Here is an 18,807-nt window from a genome sequence, read left to right as displayed (position 1 = left end):
CTTCAGGTACTCTGGTTCCACATGTATTAGCCTGTTTGAAGTTGTCACATAGCTCACTCCTGTGGTTTTCAGTTTTTTAGTCTTTTTTCTTTCATTATGTTTCAGTTTGGGTAGATTTTGTTCTCATGTCATCAAGTTCAGTAGTTTTTTTTTTTTTTCTTCAGTTTCTGATTTGATGTTAACACCACCCTGTGCATTTCTCGTGTTAGGCATTGTATTTTTCACTTCTAGAGGTTTGGTTTCAGTCTTTCTTATATATTCTATGTGTTTACCTAACGTGCTTAATATTTCTTGTACCATCATTAACATATGGAATATGGTACATATTATAATATTAATAATAGCTGTTTTGATGTCCCCTTTGAATAGTTCTGTCATATGTGTTATTTGCAGTTCCGTTTCTGCTTGCAGAACTTGGTTTCTGGTGAGAGCTCTCCTCTGGGTTTGCTGATGGCCGTGTTCTTTCCATGTCCTCATGTAGCCTTTCCTCAGTCTGTGCGTGTTAAGGGTGGGGAGGGGAGAGAGAGAGAGAGAGAGGAAATGTCTGGTGTCTCCTCATCCTCTTATAAGGATTCCAATTTCATCAGATTAGGGCTTTATCTGTAGAATCTCATTTAATCCTAATTACCTCCCTGCATGCTAAGTCACTTCAGTCATGTCCAACTCTTTGTGACCGCATGGACTGTAGCACTCCAGGCTCCTCTGTCCATGGGATTCTCCATAGACATTGAGTGGGTTGCCATTTCCTTCTCCAATTACCTCCCTAAAAGTCCAAATATTATCACATTGGAGATTAAGGCATTAACATATGAATATGGGGAGGCACAATCATTCAGTCCATGATACAGGTTATAATTTTTTTCTTTATTTTCATTTCTGGTCATTTTTATTAGAAGCCAGACTTTATGAATTTTACCTTTTTGGATGTCAGATATTTTTATGTTCTTACAAATATCCTTAAGATTTGTTCTGGGATGTAGTAAACTCACTTGGAAACAGTTTGATATTGTTGAAGCTTTCATTAACATTGTGTTAAAGCTAGACCAGAGAAACCTTTAGTTGAGGGCTTCTTTAACTCCACTCCTGGGGCAGTAACTCCCTCTTAGTACTCTATATGATATTCAGAGAATTTTGAGATTTTGTACTGTGAAGAGGGGAAATATTTCTGGCCCCACATGAACTCTAGGAACTTTTTCTCCCTACACCTTCCAGGTGGTTTTCTCTCTGGTTTTGAGTAGTTTCCTTATTCATATGCACTGAGTAGTACTGGGTTGAAGACTCAAGAAGGACCTTTTGCAGATTTTTGGAGCTTTTTCTCCGTCACACTATCTCCAGGACGTTCTATTCAAGTTCTAAGTGCCTTGGACTCCCTGAACTGACAAAACTACCTCCTCAATTAAGGGAGACCACCAGGCTCCATCTGGGTTCCCCTTTTCCGTACTGGTGCTGGAAACTCTTTCCAAGCAATTAGTCAGGGCAGTGATCAAGCTCCTTCTCATTTGTTTCTCTCGGGAATCATGGTCCTATGCTGCCTGATGTCCAGTGTCTGAAAAATGCTGCTACGTCTCTGTGTCTGTGTGTGTATATTTTTTAAAGCTTTCCCAGGTTTTTTGGTTTTTTTTTTAGTTCTTTCAAGTGGTCCTTACCTTTTTGAACATGAAGATTTCTTTTAGAATCAAAAAAGATTGTCTGCAGTGTTTCCTTCAGCTTTGTCTCTCTTTTTAGAAGATGCTTATGATTTTTGAATGCTAAGATTACTGAACTGAATGAAATGATTCTGCTTATAAATTCTAATTATGTACAAGAAGAGGACTGTATTGGCTATTTGTGGATGTTGGGTGACCTGTTTCTGGTATAGTTATTAATAAGATATAATTTAATAAAGTTTGTTGTATATTAATCAAATCCTTCTTACATACAGTTTTTTCTAAAACCACCCAGTGTATACTGGTTTATCTCCAGAGCCCCTGAGACATATTTTTTTTTCCCTGAGATATTTTTATGTGTCAGAGTTCCTGTTCCTTTGTGTTGATCGTGTTACGTGTTCACGGCAATCACAAAGGATGGTGTTAACTACAGTCACTCTGGCTAGTCATTTATGCATTGTAATTTTTTCTGAAAAGACTCAAGGAGTATTTCTGACCCTGTATTTATGATTTTTCATATTCTGCATACTGTAATTTCTACAGGAATTCTTTACAGATGGAAATATAATAAAAATTCTAAAAACTCATCTCCGGAAATGGATGTTTTCTTTACTAAAGTCTCTGGAATGCAAATAGGAAATCCTTGCAATATGAACTTCCATTTTTTAGTTATTAACCAGATAAAGAGAAAACATCTCAGTGTAACCTCACTGAGATTAAGTTCACACGCCATCCTGAATTTAAGCGAGATCACAATGCTAAGAAAAGGAAGGGTGTATGTATTTAAGAAACCACACCCAGTGTCTTTTCACATAAATGCGGTGGTGGACATAAGCATTTTCTTTCAGCATGATATACACTGTAATCTTCTTTTCATCTCACAGTGTCTGAAGACTCGAAAACCTTGAAAGTGGATGAAGAAACGGAAAACACAATGAGAGTTACCTGGAAACCGGCCCCTGGGAAGGTTGCCAACTACCGTGTTGTGTATCGCCCCCGCGGGGGTGGGAGACAGATGGTTGCTAAAGTGTCACCCACAGTCACCTCAACGGTGCTAAAGCGACTTCAGCCCCAGACCACGTATGACATCACAGTTCTCCCAGTTTACAAGACAGGAGAAGGAAAGCTTAGGCAAGGATCAGGAACAACAGGTATGGAATCATAAGAATTTGGGGGGGAGAAATGTGTAATATTTTAATGGGGGATTTTAATATATCTGCTTCATTTGTGAATATCTAAAATGAGTTCTGTAATAAATTACATTATAATAAATAGTTGGATAAGATGCCTAGTTAGTATATGCTTTTTATCAATCTAGTTCCTTACAAAATGATTCTACATATTAATGTTACTCTAATCTGAATTGTGAGTGCTATTTACACTCTCACTTGGCTCGTGTTCTAAGATTCTGACTTTTATTGGGCATTATAGTTTGTGCTTTCTGACTTAATCCTTTATGTAAATATTTATTTTGAAGTGTTTTGCTTGTGATGATTGCCATGTGTGTCACTTAGATATTTAGAATTCAACTTATTATTGTAGGGGTTAATAAAAAACTCCAGAGCCTAGGCTTTTGGATAATATTTTAATTATCTATTATCTCTACAGCTTCTCGATTTAAATCACCCAGAAACCTCAAAACATCTGATCCAACCATGTCAAGCTTCCGGGTGACTTGGGAGCCCGCACCTGGCGAAGTCAAGGGTTACAAGGTCACGTTTCACCCCACGGGAGATGACAGAAGGCTGGGGGAGTTAGTGGTTGGACCGTATGACAACACAGTTGTTCTAGAGGAACTTAGGTAGGAGTGAACTCTATTTCATTTTTGTTAACAAATGGCATAATCGATGTAAATTTGTAGGCCTTCCACACAAGATCACTTATGTGTCTGTTGCCGGCAGAGTATTTAAAATCAGCCCAAGTCGCTTTCTCACTCTTGTTGAGGCTGAAGTTGATGTTAGGGTTTAGACATTCGAATTTAGCCCTGAACAAGGGTACTATTTTAATGATGTTTATTATTAAGAGATCAGGAATGGTGATTTTTTTCTATAACATCCTGCTTGCTCAGTTTCACCAAGAGCAGCTTGTCCCCAGCCAGCCCTGTGGAAATGTGGGTGTTTCTGTGCTTCAGGAAAGGCCCAGGGGCGAGGGAGGGAGTGGGCCTTCATGCTTGGGGTCAGCTGAGAGGCTTGGGGAAGTGGGGGCTGCTGGAAGGTCTTGCTGTAGGCTGCGCAGTGGAAAAGAAGAAGGTTTGAGTTTGAACGGCAGCCTATATCCTTTATAGTGAAATAAACAGAGTGCTCTGCATTCATTGCCTAGTGGAAAGTTGACTTGTTTTGACTATTCATTCAACAACACTGAAATCTGTTTGAATGCACAATACTTACTTTTATCAGAATAGGGAGGATAAAATTGATTGAGCCTACTGTGTGCCAGGGGACATCCCTGGTAAAGTATATATATGCAATGCAGAAGACCCAGATTCGATCCCTGGGTGGGGAAGATCCCCTGCAGAATGGAATGACTACCCACTCCAGTGTTCTTGCCTGGAGAACCCCATGCACAGAGGAGCCTGGTGGGCTGCCCTCCATGGGGTCACAAAGAGTCAGACATGACTGAGCAACTTTCACACGCTATGTGCCGGGCACTGTGCCAGGGCTTTTTGTTTCCTTGCAAGTACAACATTTTCCATTGTTTCCTTAAAGCCCATTATTTACCAGTAGTGAAAGTGAGAGCTTGATCCTTCCCTGACTTGCTCAGTGGGAAGGTGGGAATTCTGCATCTGATGGAAAGGCAAGGTGGAAACTGGTACCCTGAACCCCCAGTGTTCTCTAGAATGCTAGTTTCCCTCGATACCTCACAGTGTGAGCTTCAACTGGAATGTGATGGAAATTATTTTTCTTCTCTTGCAATGTTATGTATTATAACTTCCTCTGAGTGAACATTTGTAAATCAAGCTGAATATTTATAACAAAACAAAACAAAAAATGCTACCACTTGAGCCTATTATACATACAGAATGTATATTTTAACATTTCAGGGCAGGTACCACCTATAAAGTAAATGTTTTTGGAATGTTTGATGGAGGAGAAAGTTCACCACTTGTTGGACAAGAAATGACAACTCTTTCTGACACAACTGTAATGCCAATTTTATCCTCTGGTAAGAAATTGAATTGCATTCCCCTAAGAAAAGTTAGTACCATGCAACTTTTTCAAATGTAAATTGTTGGATTAATCATACTGTGAAAATCAACCATTAAATTTTACACTAAAATTTATTTCAGTAATATATACTTAAAAAATTCTTCAGACATCCAGCCAAGCACACTTTGCCAACATTTTTTAAGGCTTTCTTGTCAGCATTACATTAGTTACACAGTACGGTATTATTTAAAACTGAGTTTTTCAGCGGGTAGATGATGTACATTTTCTCTCTTTTTAATGATTAAAATGCAATTTTGTTTCACTAAAGTAATTGTAGAAAGGATTTATTTGGGCTGAGCAAGTGGTGTTTGGTTATTGATGTGTTAATAGGTGGGCGGCTAAGACTTGGGAAGCAAAATGGTAACATAAACCCCTTAGACTTTTGCTCCTGCCAAGACTACAGCTTTGATACACATGAAGCTAGATTTGAACATTCTTAGCAGTGAGGGTGGTGGATAGAGTTTACTTCTAAATATTTTCATCATTTGCTTATAAAGAGTAGGTCTTGGCCGAGTGGGAGCAGACTTGTAAAGGCATAGGTGCTTGGACAGCGTTGGGGAATCCTCACTCTGATGGACCATCCAATATACCAGTGAAGCCTTTGTAGTATAACGAGCATCACTGAGTTTTTCTCAGTTTTTTTTTTTTAATAATATAAAGATCAGATGCTAACATGGCAAGTAGTTGGAAAATTCATAGCTGGTAACATAAGCTCTTGGAAAAGAAAGCATTTGAAAATATGGATGTGGATAGAATAAAGTCTGAACTCTTGCTGTTTTGCATTGATGTTCTGTTTTTTCTCTTATGATGATATTAACTGACTTATATTTTTATTTTGTAGCTTGTGCACTGAGGATTTGGGATAATTCTCTTTCCAAAGCTCCCTAGCTTTCTATCAGTGTGTGCTTGTGGTCTCTGTAGCTCTCAATTTCTATACTTGTTCGCATCTTTTTTTTCTAGATTGTCTTCCTTCTCTCTTGATTTTTTTAATGTGCAGATTTCACCATCTGTACTTACCTGATTGTTATATGTAGTAGATTATTAAGTTATTTAAAGCTAAATAATAGCCATCAGATTTTTAAGCAATATATCTTTACTTCAGAAGGGTCGAGAGTTCTGTGCCTAATCCTTAAGAGTATATGTATTACTGAGAGTTTTCATTAATTCAAAAGATATTTTTGGCTCACTGAACCTTTTCCCGGCTTGCACATTTTAAAGTTCATCTCACACTTGTCTGCTAATGACCACTGAAAATTGAGAAAAATGCAAAGTTTTATTAAGACTATTATTTCCTTACAGTCAGAAGGCTATAGATTCCCTCTCATATATTTCAGTGCTTGGGTTTGTGAGCCCATTCAAATTTATAATGACAGTTTAAGTCTCCATGTTCTATGACTGTGGCCGTAAATATAGTCAAAGATGAAGGACAGATTTTCCGCTGAAATGATTATTAGAGGGCTGGATAGTTCCTGTGATTCTTATCTGAGGCTCTAAGTCATATGGACATGTTTTCAAAGTCTTGAACTCCCAGTCGCCTCGCTGAGCCACAGAGCTGAGGCTGTTAGGTGAGCCTGGCCCCGGGGTGGCAGAAGCTGGCAGGCAGTGACCCGGCAAGGAACGCGCCCTGACCCTGTGCTCTCCCCTGATTGCTGCGTCAGGGATGGAGTGCCTCACCCGGGCGGAGGCAGACATCGTGCTGCTGGTGGATGGATCCTGGAGCATCGGCCGGGCCAACTTCAGAACCGTCAGGAGCTTCATTTCCCGCATCGTGGAAGTCTTTGAGATTGGCCCCAAAAGAGTACAGATTGGTAGGTCTGACAACACTGGCGGCATCTACATGTCTTCGTCGGGGCCGTTTACATAAGCTAATGCCAATGGTGTCCTTTCAGCCCTTGCTCAGTACAGTGGGGACCCCAGGACAGAGTGGCAGTTAAATGCTCACAAAGACAAGAAGAGCCTGCTGCAGGCCGTGGCGAACCTGCCTTACAAGGGAGGCAACACCCTCACCGGTGAGCCAAATGGTCCAGGGCGCTGCCCGCTCTCACTTTTGTCCGAACTCCTGGCTGAACAATGATGTGGCTGATTCTCTTTTAACAATCTCACTAGGGATGGCCTTGAATTTCATTCGCCAGCAGAGCTTCAAGACCCAAGCTGGCATGAGACCTCGAGCTCGAAAAATCGGTGTTCTTATCACTGATGGAAAATCCCAGGATGATGTTGAGGCACCTTCCAAAAAACTCAAGGATGAAGGCGTGGAACTGTTCGCTGTTGGTAAGTATGTATGAGAATAGCCACGCCCCTACAGGTGACAAATATTTTTGCCGAGGATGATTTTGTAGTTAAAAATATTTTCTGAAGCATGAAAAATACAAAGACACACTTGCCTATCACACAATTTATCAAAATAATGTGCCAGGAAGTTCATCTATTTTTTTCTTTTCTCCTTGTAATGGGAGGAAACTATGCGCCTTCTTGGAAGAGAGTAATAAATCAAGAGGACAATTGTAGTGTTAATAGGATTCAGGAAAATTCCTGTTTTGTTTTCCACAGCATCATGTTTGTTTTTGATATCCCCTCTTTTATAATACTTTCCAGAAAAAGCACTAAACAAACTCTTTTTGGTGGGGATTTGGTGCTAGACGCATTGAGAAGAAGCCAAACAAAATAACCTTCAGTTTGTGTTATTTTTTGTTTCTATTTAATATATGTAATCATTTTATTATTGGGGACAATCTTATTTACATTCTAGCTAACACTGAATGTATAAGAGTAGCCTATGAAATATTTGCTTCATTCCATGAATTTTTTTCTGAGACATGCTTTTAATTTGTGTATATCCATTTTCCCCGAGGTATTAAAAATGCTGATGAAGTTGAGTTAAAGATGATTGCAACAGATCCTGATGATATCCATGCATACAACGTGGCGGATTTTGAGTCACTCTCTAGGATTGTGGATGACCTCACCAACAACTTGTGTAACAGTGTCAAAGGTCCAGGTAAGATTAGCCCAGGTTCTCACCCTCAGAACTGTTGGTATTTTGGTCCAGATAATTCTTTGTAGAATGGAGGGAGTGGATTACTTTGTGCATTGTGAGATATTTAGCAGCATCCCTGAACTCTGCCCACTGGATACCAGTAGTATCTCCTGAGTTAGGACAACTAAAAATACCTTCAGAATGTGCTGAATGTCTGCTGGGGAGAACACTGCCCCCAGTTAGAATCATTGATTTAGTTCTTGAATTTTCTCTGATGGCATCAAACTGTAAATGACTTCTAGTTTATTTGAGGGTACATTTAGTTTATATGTGCCTCCACCAAACACGTGCTTCCTAGGTGGCTCAGTGGTAAAGAATCCTCCTGCCAATGCAGGAGATTCAGTTTTGATCCCTGGGTCAGGGAGATCCCCTGGAGAAGGAAGTGGCAACACACTCTAGTATTCTTGCTGGGATAATCCCATGAACAGAGGACCCTGGTGGGCTATGGTCCACGTGGTCACAAAGACTTGGACATGACTGAGCGACTGCACACGTGTGCTGCACACGCAGAGACACATACACAAGTGAGGTTAGGGAATAAAGAGGTGCTTTCTTTCCTGGTGTATATCTATTCACTGGTAAAGCATCTTCACTCCATATCACTACTAAATTACTATTAAATGCCCCAACCAGAGATGATCACATTTGGTACTTTGTACTTGTAACCTCTAAACATAAAGACAAATTACAATGTTAGAGTGTGGATTTTTAGAAAGGGTATCACTCTCTTTACCACTGAAGAAATAAATTTAGAGAGATTCAGTTACTCACTCAAAGTCAGACGGGTAAAGATGTTCTGAGACGTCCTTGAAAAAAGGTAGCTATTGATAAAGAGTTAAGATTTAGAAATAAAATTATAGAAGTGAATTTGTAGTGACAAGTGGTATAAAATGATTACTATCTGTGTAAATTGTAGGTCAAATCATGGTAAATACTAAATTGAAGATATTTGGAAAGTTAATGATATAAATGATGGTTCTTATTGTATGAGAAAAATTTCTTTCAAGTAAATGTAGATTCTGGTAAAGACTGTCTTTCATTAACTTACTCTGGTTTTGGAAAGTTGGAATGAGTTTAACAAAGTGGTAAAAATGGTTCACGTGCTTTGGATACTAAGGATACGTTTATTTGAATGTTCCTTCTTGAATTTCTCTCTTCAAAATTTTGCAGATTTTCTTTTTGGATTTTGAACAATAGACTGACCTTTTCCCAGGAGAAATAGACCAGCCAGGAAGCCAGAATTTGTAGGCGTCTGGCTCTGGATTAGCTGAGAGAGTTGTAGTTTTATTTAGTTGGAGAGAACTTTGAGTGGGGATGAAAACATCTTTTATCTGTTTTACTTTATTTTTTTTACATCAGCTATGTAATAGTTGCATTCATTTAGTTTCCCAGACAGTAAAATTGCTTGATAATTTTGTAGGCTTGATTATGACCCAAGTACAGTAAGGGTTAGGATACTAAGAATGGAATTGCTTTTTCCCAGCTTTGGCTTACAAAGAAAGTAGGAAGAGTTCCTATGAGAATGGTTTGCTATGCTTATGGAGTCGCTGAATTAAGTCTCCCATAATTATTATTTGGGACATCTCTCTAATGGTCATATTGAGCCCAATATTTCTATTTTCATTTATATTGATTCCAAATATTTTTCTATATTAGTCATTTCACCTACACTTATGAACAGAAAAAAATAAAACACAGACAGTAGGATATTCCTAAATTTTAGAAGACTTGGTTGTTTCTCTCTGAGTGAGAAAGTAAGTAGGTTCTCTTACCACTGAATTAGATCCTGAAAGAAAGTAAACATAAATAAGAAATCACTTCTGTCTTCACAGAGCATAGCTTATAGTTAAGAAGATAAGACATGAATGTAAATAATCAACATGATAATGAGGGCAGTGAATTTGGCTGATACCAATAGTGATAGAAGCAGTAGAGTTGTCAGGACCCATGTTGTCATTTACTGATACATGTAGAAAGTGGGAGAGCAGAGAGAGTATCTCGGATGAGTCAGAGGTTTTGAATCTAAGTGACCAATAAACTGTGATGCTGTCAGGATGAGGGGAGCAGCTTTTAAAGAATTACAAGAGCTCAGATTTGAATTTCCTGAGGGTGAAAAATCTTAGGCCACCCATTCAGAGAGGACTTATAGGCACTGGGCTGATTTACTGGAGAAGACTCTTGAGAGTCCCTTGGACAGCAAGGAGATCAAACCAGTCAGTCCTAAAGGAGATCAAGCTTGAATATTCATTGGAAGGATTGATGTGGAAGCTGAAGCTCCAATACTTTGGCCACCTGATGCAAAGAGCTGACTCATTAGAAAAGACCCCTGATGCTGGGAAAGATTGAGAGAAGGGAGAGAAGGGGGCAGCCGAGGATGAGATGGTTAGAAAGCATCACCAATTCAATGGACATGAATTTGAGCAAACTCCAGGAGACAGTGGAGGACAGAGGAGCCGGGCCTACTGCAGCCCATGGGGTTACAAAGAGTCTGATATGATTTAGCAACTGAACAAGAACAACAACTGTAACTTCTTAGTATATGGAAGAATGTGTGTAAAAGCTTGGAATATGGAGAGGAACACCACTGCAACCTAATTTAAATATCACCATCTTGCTATGATAATGAAAAAGTCTATGTACTTCATTTCCACGTGCAGGTGACTTGGAAGCACCTTCCAACCTAGTTCTTTCTGAGCGGACCCATCGTTCTATGAGAGTGAGCTGGACCCCTCCTTCTGACAGTGTGGACAGGTACAAGGTGGAATACTACCCGGTGTCAGGAGGGAAACGGCAAGAAGTGAGTAGACAGTCCTTACAGCCCACTCCTTCCTGTCCTGAGACTGGGTCCTCCTCCTTAAGGCTCTGGGAGGAAGGCCGGGGGGAAGTAGGGGGCAGAACTGGGTCCATGGTGGTGGTCTCCATTTCTTGCAGGGCAAACACTTCCATTTGGGTTTAATTAGAGGGAAGAGCTTTTAATTTCTTATGCTTTCCAGAAATTGCACAGTATCAATTAAATTTTTAATTAGGGATTATGAGGGCACTTAATTTATTCATGAGTTTATACCAGAATCATCGAGTAGGAAGGAAACATTGAGGACGTTATAATTTTATGCACTCATCTTACAAATAAGGAAACAAGAGCTGGGAGAATAAACTGTATGGATTATCCAAGATCTCACTGTAATCTGATAGTTTTCAAAAACAAAAACAATGGTCTCATTAAAGAATATTTCCTAAGCTCATTGAAATTAACTACTTCACAATCAACAGTAGAAAAGAGGGAACTGATTCTAACAGAAGTTGTTATTATTTGTAAATTTTCCTCCCTAGTTTTATGTGAGCCGATTGGAAAGGAGCACAGTGCTGAAAGATCTGAAGCCTGAAACTGAATATGTTGTCAACGTATATTCTGTAGTAGAAGATGAATACAGTGAGCCTCTGAAGGGCACAGAAAAAACATGTAAGTCAGATTTAAAAATAACTCATTGTTTAATTTAAGGTAAAGAGGTGACAGGCCATGTGGGATTTTTTTTCATTTTCATTAAAAAAAAATTATTGAAATATTGGTGATTTACAGAGTTGTGTTAGTTTCAAAGGTACAGCAAAGTATTCACTTATATGTGTGCATTCTTTTTTTTTAGATTCTTATAGATTATTAAAAGATACTGAGTGTAGTTCCCTGTGCTATATAGTAGGTTCTTGTTGATTGTCTATTTCATATATAGTTGTTCAGTCGCTAAGTCATGTCCGACTCTTTGTGACCCCATGGACCCAGCTCACCAGGCCTCCCTGACCTTCACCATCTCCTGGAGTTTGCTCAAACTCATGTCCATTGAGTCAGTGATGCCATCCAGCCATTTCATCCTCTGTCGCCCTCTTTTCCTCTCGCCCTCCATCTTTTTCAGCATCAGGGTTTTTTTTTTTTTTATGTATCAGTTCAGTTCAGTCGCTCAGTCATGTCTGACTCTTGGCGACCCCATGAATCACAGCACGCCAGGCCTCCCTGTCCATCACCAACTGCCAGAGTTTACTCAAACTCATGTCCATCGAGTCAGTGATGCCATCCAGCCATCTCTTCCTCTGTCGTCCCCTTCTCCTCCTGCCCCCAATCCCTCCCAGCATCAGGGTCTTTTCAAATGAGTCAACTCTTTGCATGAGGTGGCCAAAGTACTGAGTTTCAGCTTCAGCATCAGTCCTTCCAATGAACACCCGGGACTGATCTCCTTTAGAATGGACTGGTTGGATCTCCTTGCAGTCCAAGGGACTCTCAAGAGTCTTCTCCAACACCACAATTCAAAAGCATCAATTCCTCAGCACTCAGCTTTCTTCACAGTCCAACTCTCACATCCATACATGACCACTGGAAAAACCATAGCCTTGACTAGATGGACCTTTGTTGGCCAAGTAATGTCTCTGCTTTTTAATATGCTGTCTAGGTTGGTCATAACTTTCCTTCCAAGGAGTAAGTATCTTTTAATTTCATGGCTGTAATCACCATCTGCAGTGATTTTGGAGCCCCCCCCAAAAGAAAGTCTGACACCGCTTCCACTGTTTCTCCAGCTATTTCCCATGAAGTGATATAGTACTGTGTATATTTTAACCCCAGCCTCCTAACTTATCTCTCCCCACCTCTACCACTATCCCCCTTGGTAACTTGTTTGTTTTCTATGTCTGTGAGTCTATCTGTGTTTTGTAAATAAGTTCGTTTGTACTGTGCGGGATTTCTGTAAGCCTTCCGAATCATTCCTTTATTTGATAGCTCTTCAACACACATTTACTGAATGTGTACTTTGTGCAGGTACTCGATAAATACTCTGATTTTCTGCTTTTCTTGGCTGCTCCTGCCATCTTGGGACCCACTGGGTAGTCATGGCCAGAGTTTACTTTAGAGGGAAGGGTACTTTTCACAATTGTCCACCTCTTAAGGGAAGGTACCATGTGGGGAGTGGAACTCAGAGTGTCTGGAGGAGCAGCTGTGCGGGAATGATTCAGTTCAGTTCTGCATGAGGCCAGAGCTTCCAGCTGGCAGTGAGAGCTCCTTTTTTATTGACTTTTGGACTCTGGCCTTTACTAGAGAAGCTCTGATGGCGTTGGCTTTGAGTAGAGCTTTGGGGAAAGATATTCCTCACTCCTATTCCTGGTGGGGTTTCTGAGGCCATATGAAAATACTCTTTCCTTCTCCCATCTTCTTGGCTGGCCTCCAGGAAGAAGGGAGGCCTCTTAAGAGAAAGAGGAAGGAATTGGTGTAACTCCAAGGCAAGAATCTACTCCACCGACTGCTCAGTCCCTTAGGTCTTTATCTCTTCTATTTCTCTTCGTATTAGACCATTAGGCGGGAAATAATATATTTCATAATGGGCAGGATTAATCTGATCATTCTTTAAAACTTTAAAGTCCATCTTTGGACAAAAAAATAGAAAGCTGTGTGGATATTAAGTGAAGAGGAGACTGTAAGCCTGTTAGTGTGCCTCATGAGCTAATCTTCTCTTTGAAGAATCCCCTGAGTTCCACTTATTAATAGACATCACTCTCACTTATTTTTTCTAAAGTAGAAATGAAATGAAATACTAGGTTGGCTTTTTATGTATGAAATTCTATGATTGAAGAATGAAAATGGTCAACTTACATATGTTCCAGAAAAAGAGACTGAAACCTCAGGAAATTAGTCTCTGTTTTGGCTTTCATATAGACACACTAGAATGCCATTTTACATTTAAATGTCTTTTCTTTATGAATTAGTTATCACATGCAGTCCTAGTAGGTGATGGCGAGAAGCAATGAGATTTTTGAGGGGAGAGAAAGGGATTATATTAACTCTCACTGATTTCTCACAACAACCCGTTTTCTATTTACCATATACAAAGGACGCGGTTAACAAATGAGGAGAATGACAAGAGTTAGAATGATGTCTGCCTTTTCGTTTCAACAGTGCCAGTGCCTGTGGTCAGCCTGAACATTTACGACATTGGCTCAACCACTATGCACGTGCAGTGGCAGCCAGTCGGGGGCGCTACTGGCTACACCGTGACCTACGAACCCATCAATGCCACGGTTCCGACCAAGCCCAAAGAGGTGGGAGCCCTTTGTTTCTTTATCTTGGGTCTTCTTGAGTCCCCGTTAAGGGGCAGTTTACTTGTTAACTCAAACACAAAACAAAACACAGATTAGATTTGTGGCCTGTGACACATCTTAAAAAAAAAAAAATCAATATGAAAAAGGAAATGCCGTTCAGAGAAATGAAAAATAAAAGTTGTGTTCAAATCTAGTGGTCACAACTTGGTGTGATTGGCTGTCCCTCATTAGCGGAAATGTTTCATTTGAATGTATTCTTCCACCTCGGCTCGTCCATCTGCAGATGCGTGTGGAGCCGACAGTGAATGATGTGCAGCTGAGTGACCTCTTCCCCAACACTGAATATGCGGTTACAGTCCAGGCTGTCCTGCATGACCTCACCAGTGAACCCGTCACAGCAAGGGAAGTCACCTGTAAGATGTTGCTAGGTTTCCTTATTCCCTCATTGCTGTGAATGTGACTCATTCGTTAGGCTTTTTCTTTTGCCCAGTGATGCTAAAACTGATTTTGATTGTTTGTGTATAAGTTGTAGGGTTATTCCTTATGGCCAATGTTGTTTCTGGACTTAGGGCAGCATCTTAAATCGATTGTTAAGATTTGCATTTATTTTTCCATATTTAACATATCAGATTTTCAGATGGAATCATACAATCAGTGGTGTCTTACAGTTGCTCTTGGTGAGGTGTCAGTCAGGGAACAGAGCATAAAATAATGGTGCATCTTACAGTCCATGTTGTCGATCAATGAATATGGTATACACCATTAGTGAGAAGGGGATGTTGGAGAAAAATACTAGGTTTAACATCAAGATGTTCCAAGTTCTTGTTGAAGTGGAAACTATGGCACATCTGAATCAGTCTGTTTATGTGAAGTAAATTAACTCAATCCCCAAACATATTGATCAACTGTGACGCTGCAGTCTTCTGCCTAGGTATTGGGAATGTGCTGATAAATAACGTAGGGCAGGGTGGAGGACCCCAACTCCTTCATGGTTTGCACTTCTCTTGTGTATGTTGTTCAGCCTCCTGTGTGTTTCTGGTTTGTTTCACTAGCATTTAGGTGCTTTTTTCTTGAAAAGTGAGAGTGATGGCACTTAGGACCCTGGTCTCACCCAGCTGGTAGTTTTGTTTCATGCTTCTTGGGGTGGGCATGCTGGGATTCTAAGCATGTCTTGGCTTACATTTTGTGAGTCTCAGCCTGCATTTCTAAGGAAATTAAAAAGTTGTAAGAAACCTTCAAGGGGGTATGGGGCTGCGACAGAAGCATTAAGAGACAGAGAAGAGAAATGCTGCAAGGTGGGGCAGGATATAGTCACGGACATCAAATAATCACCTTTTACATGTCAGACCCTATCTGGAGCTTGTGGTTTGTAGAAATGGGGGTGGTGGCGGGTGGAAAGAGTGGGGATCCAGCCAGGCATGAAGACATATTTTGGAGATGCTGAATGAGGGGACCCAGGTCATAGTGGGATTAAAGACAGACATGGCTATAGATTTGGATATAGAGCTGGACTGCAGCACCGAGGGAGGGGAGGGTACAGAGAGAGGCTGAGAGGAAAGCATTGAAGGGATGGAGGTGTAGGAGCATAGAGGTGGAGAGACAGATTCAGGAAGAGACATGTGCAGACTTGAAATGAAAGACAAAGAAAGTTGGTCAAACAGGCAGCTAGAGTGAGATACATCTCATGTGGCAAGAGAAAAACTCTTCTTTAGTTATCCTCCTCCTTGTCCTTTTTAAGGTAAAGCTTTGTTTGACTTGGGGAAAATTTATTGTTGGATTTGCTCCTAACCATTTGGGCTTCTGTGGGTTTTTTCTTATAAACTTATTGGATGCATAATTTTGAATCATCTTTGTTCTTCACTCTTGTAACCATTTGTTTTGCTATTGAAATCAAAGCATGACACTTTGATTTCAATCTCAACTGATTTAATATTTGATAAAGAAACATAAGTTGTACATTTATGGCAAATTATGATTTATTATAGCTGAGCAGCAAGTAAGAGTTTATTTAAATAGAATGGGAGAAAGTTACATATAAATGAGAAAGAGTTGTTATAAAAATATAAATTTATCCTATTTTTAAAAAACCTTCTTAAGAATTCAGCTGTACCTCGTAGAATCAAAGTGCTTTTGTCATCATAACAAATTTGTTTAGTTACTTTGCTACACAGCTTTAAGTTTTCTCCAAGCGACTTCTTGAAAGCTTGTGTGGAAGCTGTAGAGCTTTGTGGTTGAGAATAAATTCTGGTCCTAATTTATCATGCGTCTCCAGTGCCTCTGCCCAGTCCTCGAGACCTGAAACTCAGAGACGTGACTCACAGCACCATGAACGTCCTATGGGAACCCGCGCCTGGAAAAGTGCGTAAATACATAGTTCGCTACAAAACCCCAGAAGAGGAAGCCAAAGAGGTAATTTGAGGTTGGAAGCGGTTTAATATTTGTTTTCCTAGTAGGTTTAATGGAAGAATCTAAACAGGTATAGCGTGTTTTGAATACTTGTCACTTTATGAACATAGTGTTGAAAACTTGTTATATTAACAGAGCACTATTTGAATAATGATAATATATTGGACTGTTTTGCATTTAGTTTAGAAGTATTTTGCTGTGTGATATTAATCCTAAAACATCATCCCTTAGTAGATAAAGGGTTACAGAATCTAGATGGTATTTCACTCTCCTCCTGATGCCTAATATGGTGCTCTGCATTCTATGAATGACTAAAAGATTGTCATAATGATGTTCCTAAAAATGAAAGGTAGCAAGGGGATTCAGGAAAGAAGGGGGGAATTTGTCTGGGAATGGAGAGGTAGGACAGTTAAACAGGACAGAGAGAAAGTATGAATATAGTGTCAGGAGAGCGTCTCTTTGGCTTTGAACGTTTCTGAGTTGATGCTGGGATGAAAAGCTATTTCCATGACAGCCTGCTTCAGAGTGGAAGCCAGTTGAGGGGCTTCACCAGCAAATGGGTTTAAAATGTATGTTCCCCTGCAGGGACACTAATGTAAGCCCCTCAGCGGCAGGTTTGGAAGCTAGAAAGAGTTTCTGTGAGCACCCAGTTGCAGACTGCGCTGGTCTTCTGAACTGCACGCAAGCTAATTTAGACCTGTGCACATATTCGTTTCATTCTGGGTTTCAATCTTCGGAAGCAGTACAATGACCAGTGGGTCTTATAAGCTAATGCGCAGGAGAATTTTTCTGAAGGAAACGAGGCAGTGACTCTCAGGGAAGTGGGGAGAAAGTGATCAGGTTGTTTGAATTCCTAGGCTGTCATCATTTACCAAACACAGGGATCTAGTACATACACCGTTTCCACTTTGGAAACTATAAATGGTCTTCAGTTCCTGGACTCTTAGGCAAATTGGAAAACTTGTGCTGGTTTTTTTTTTTTGTACTGCCGTTCTCATGCTCTCATGCTGAGAGACACAGCCAACAACAGAGAGATGTCAAAACTAGACTTTGTAAAAATAGTTCCACTGCTCTATTGTAGGTAGAGGTGGACAGGTCACGGGCCAGCACGCCGCTTAAAGACCTCTTCTCACAAACCCTGTACACAGTCAGCGTGTCTGCCGTATACGAAGAGGGGGAGTCTCCCCCAGTGACTGCACAAGAAACCACCCGTGAGTTTTGCTCATGCTTTAATGATAATTGGGAAATAGCACTGCATGCTTGTGTCACTGACTAACTGGTTACTTCATTTCTTAAAACTTTTTTTATTTTTTTAATGGAAGTATAGTTGATTTATCATGTTGTGTTAGTTTCAGGTATATAGTAAAGGGATTCAGATTTATATGTACCTCTGTAATATATACTTTAGATATATGTATATTCCTTTCCAGAATCTTTTCCCTTATAGGTATTACAAAATATTGAGTATACTTCTCTGCGCATTTCTTAATGTTATTTTTGCCAGAATTTAATAATGTTTGGGATCATAGATTGTTTTTCACTTAGTTACTTCCCGTCTTCTATCCTTATGTCTGTTCCTTTTGTGATAATTTCTCTCCTATTATTCTGCCAGTCACTGTCACTAATTCATTTTCCAGATACTTAACTGGTTTGTGTGTGCCTCTGTGTGTGTGTGTGTGTGTGTGTGTGTGTGTGTATGTGTGTGTGTGTGTTTGCATAGGGGGATGGAGAGAAAGCATGCTACTTCCACAGTATTTAACTCAATTATTACTGCCTGTCGGTCTTTTCCTGTCTATACCACTTCCCTCTGGCTCCCTCCTAATGAAGTCTGAGACATGTATTTTGCTCAACTTTGAACCTCCAGTTTCTGGCTCAGTGCTTACCACGCCATTTTCTAAACAAGTTGTGTTTAATAAATTGAAGTTTAGAGCCAGCAGAATTCCCAAGAAATATAATATATTGGGAGCCATATAGGTAATTCAAAATTTTCTAATAGTCACATTAGAAAAGGTAAGGAGAAAAATGAAATTAACTATAATAATGTGTTGCATTTAACCCAGTGTATCCAAAATATTAACATTTAAAAATTTACCAGTATAATAATTATTAGGGAGATATTTCACATTTTTTTGATAATAATTTATTTTTTAAATCTGATGTGTCTTAATTTGGGGCTTCCCTACTGGCTCAGTGGTAAAGAATCTGCCTGCAATGCAGGAGATGCAGGAGACGTGGGTTTGATCCGTGGGTCAGGAAAATCCTCTGGAGGAGGAAATGGCAACCCGCTCTAATATTTGTGCCTGGAGAATCCCATGGATAGAGAAGCCTGGTGGGCTACCGCCCATGGAGCTGCAGAGTAGGATACGACTGAGTAACTGAGCGTACATGCACACACGTGTCTTAATTTATGCTTTTGGTGCATCTCAACTCAGATGCCACA

The 18,807-nt window shown here is 40.0% G+C and overlaps 1 protein-coding gene across 3 annotated transcripts in view; it reads left to right on the top strand.

The window, feature by feature from the left end:
- The window catches only part of COL12A1 (collagen type XII alpha 1 chain), a 116,464-nt gene that overhangs the window by 40,542 nt on the left and 57,115 nt on the right, over nucleotides 1-18,807 (top strand). For 2 of the 3 annotated variants that reach the window (XM_065911475.1, XM_065911476.1), the window contains exons 15-27: nucleotides 2,531-2,797; nucleotides 3,255-3,447; nucleotides 4,687-4,808; nucleotides 6,511-6,660; nucleotides 6,742-6,861; nucleotides 6,959-7,123; nucleotides 7,704-7,850; nucleotides 10,547-10,686; nucleotides 11,220-11,349; nucleotides 13,819-13,961; nucleotides 14,245-14,374; nucleotides 16,234-16,370; nucleotides 17,449-17,578. In XM_065911475.1, the coding sequence (XP_065767547.1) occupies nucleotides 2,531-2,797; nucleotides 3,255-3,447; nucleotides 4,687-4,808; nucleotides 6,511-6,660; nucleotides 6,742-6,861; nucleotides 6,959-7,123; nucleotides 7,704-7,850; nucleotides 10,547-10,686; nucleotides 11,220-11,349; nucleotides 13,819-13,961; nucleotides 14,245-14,374; nucleotides 16,234-16,370; nucleotides 17,449-17,578 (1,974 nt within the window). The remainder of the gene's footprint in view (nucleotides 1-2,530; nucleotides 2,798-3,254; nucleotides 3,448-4,686; nucleotides 4,809-6,510; nucleotides 6,661-6,741; nucleotides 6,862-6,958; nucleotides 7,124-7,703; nucleotides 7,851-10,546; nucleotides 10,687-11,219; nucleotides 11,350-13,818; nucleotides 13,962-14,244; nucleotides 14,375-16,233; nucleotides 16,371-17,448; nucleotides 17,579-18,807) is intronic. The other variant, XM_065911477.1, reaches the window with a different exon arrangement.

This window comes from Muntiacus reevesi, chromosome 19 (genome assembly GCF_963930625.1).
Source record: "Muntiacus reevesi chromosome 19, mMunRee1.1, whole genome shotgun sequence".
NCBI classification, from domain to species: domain Eukaryota; kingdom Metazoa; phylum Chordata; class Mammalia; order Artiodactyla; family Cervidae; genus Muntiacus; species Muntiacus reevesi.
This window is presented reverse-complemented; position numbering and strand designations above follow the sequence as displayed.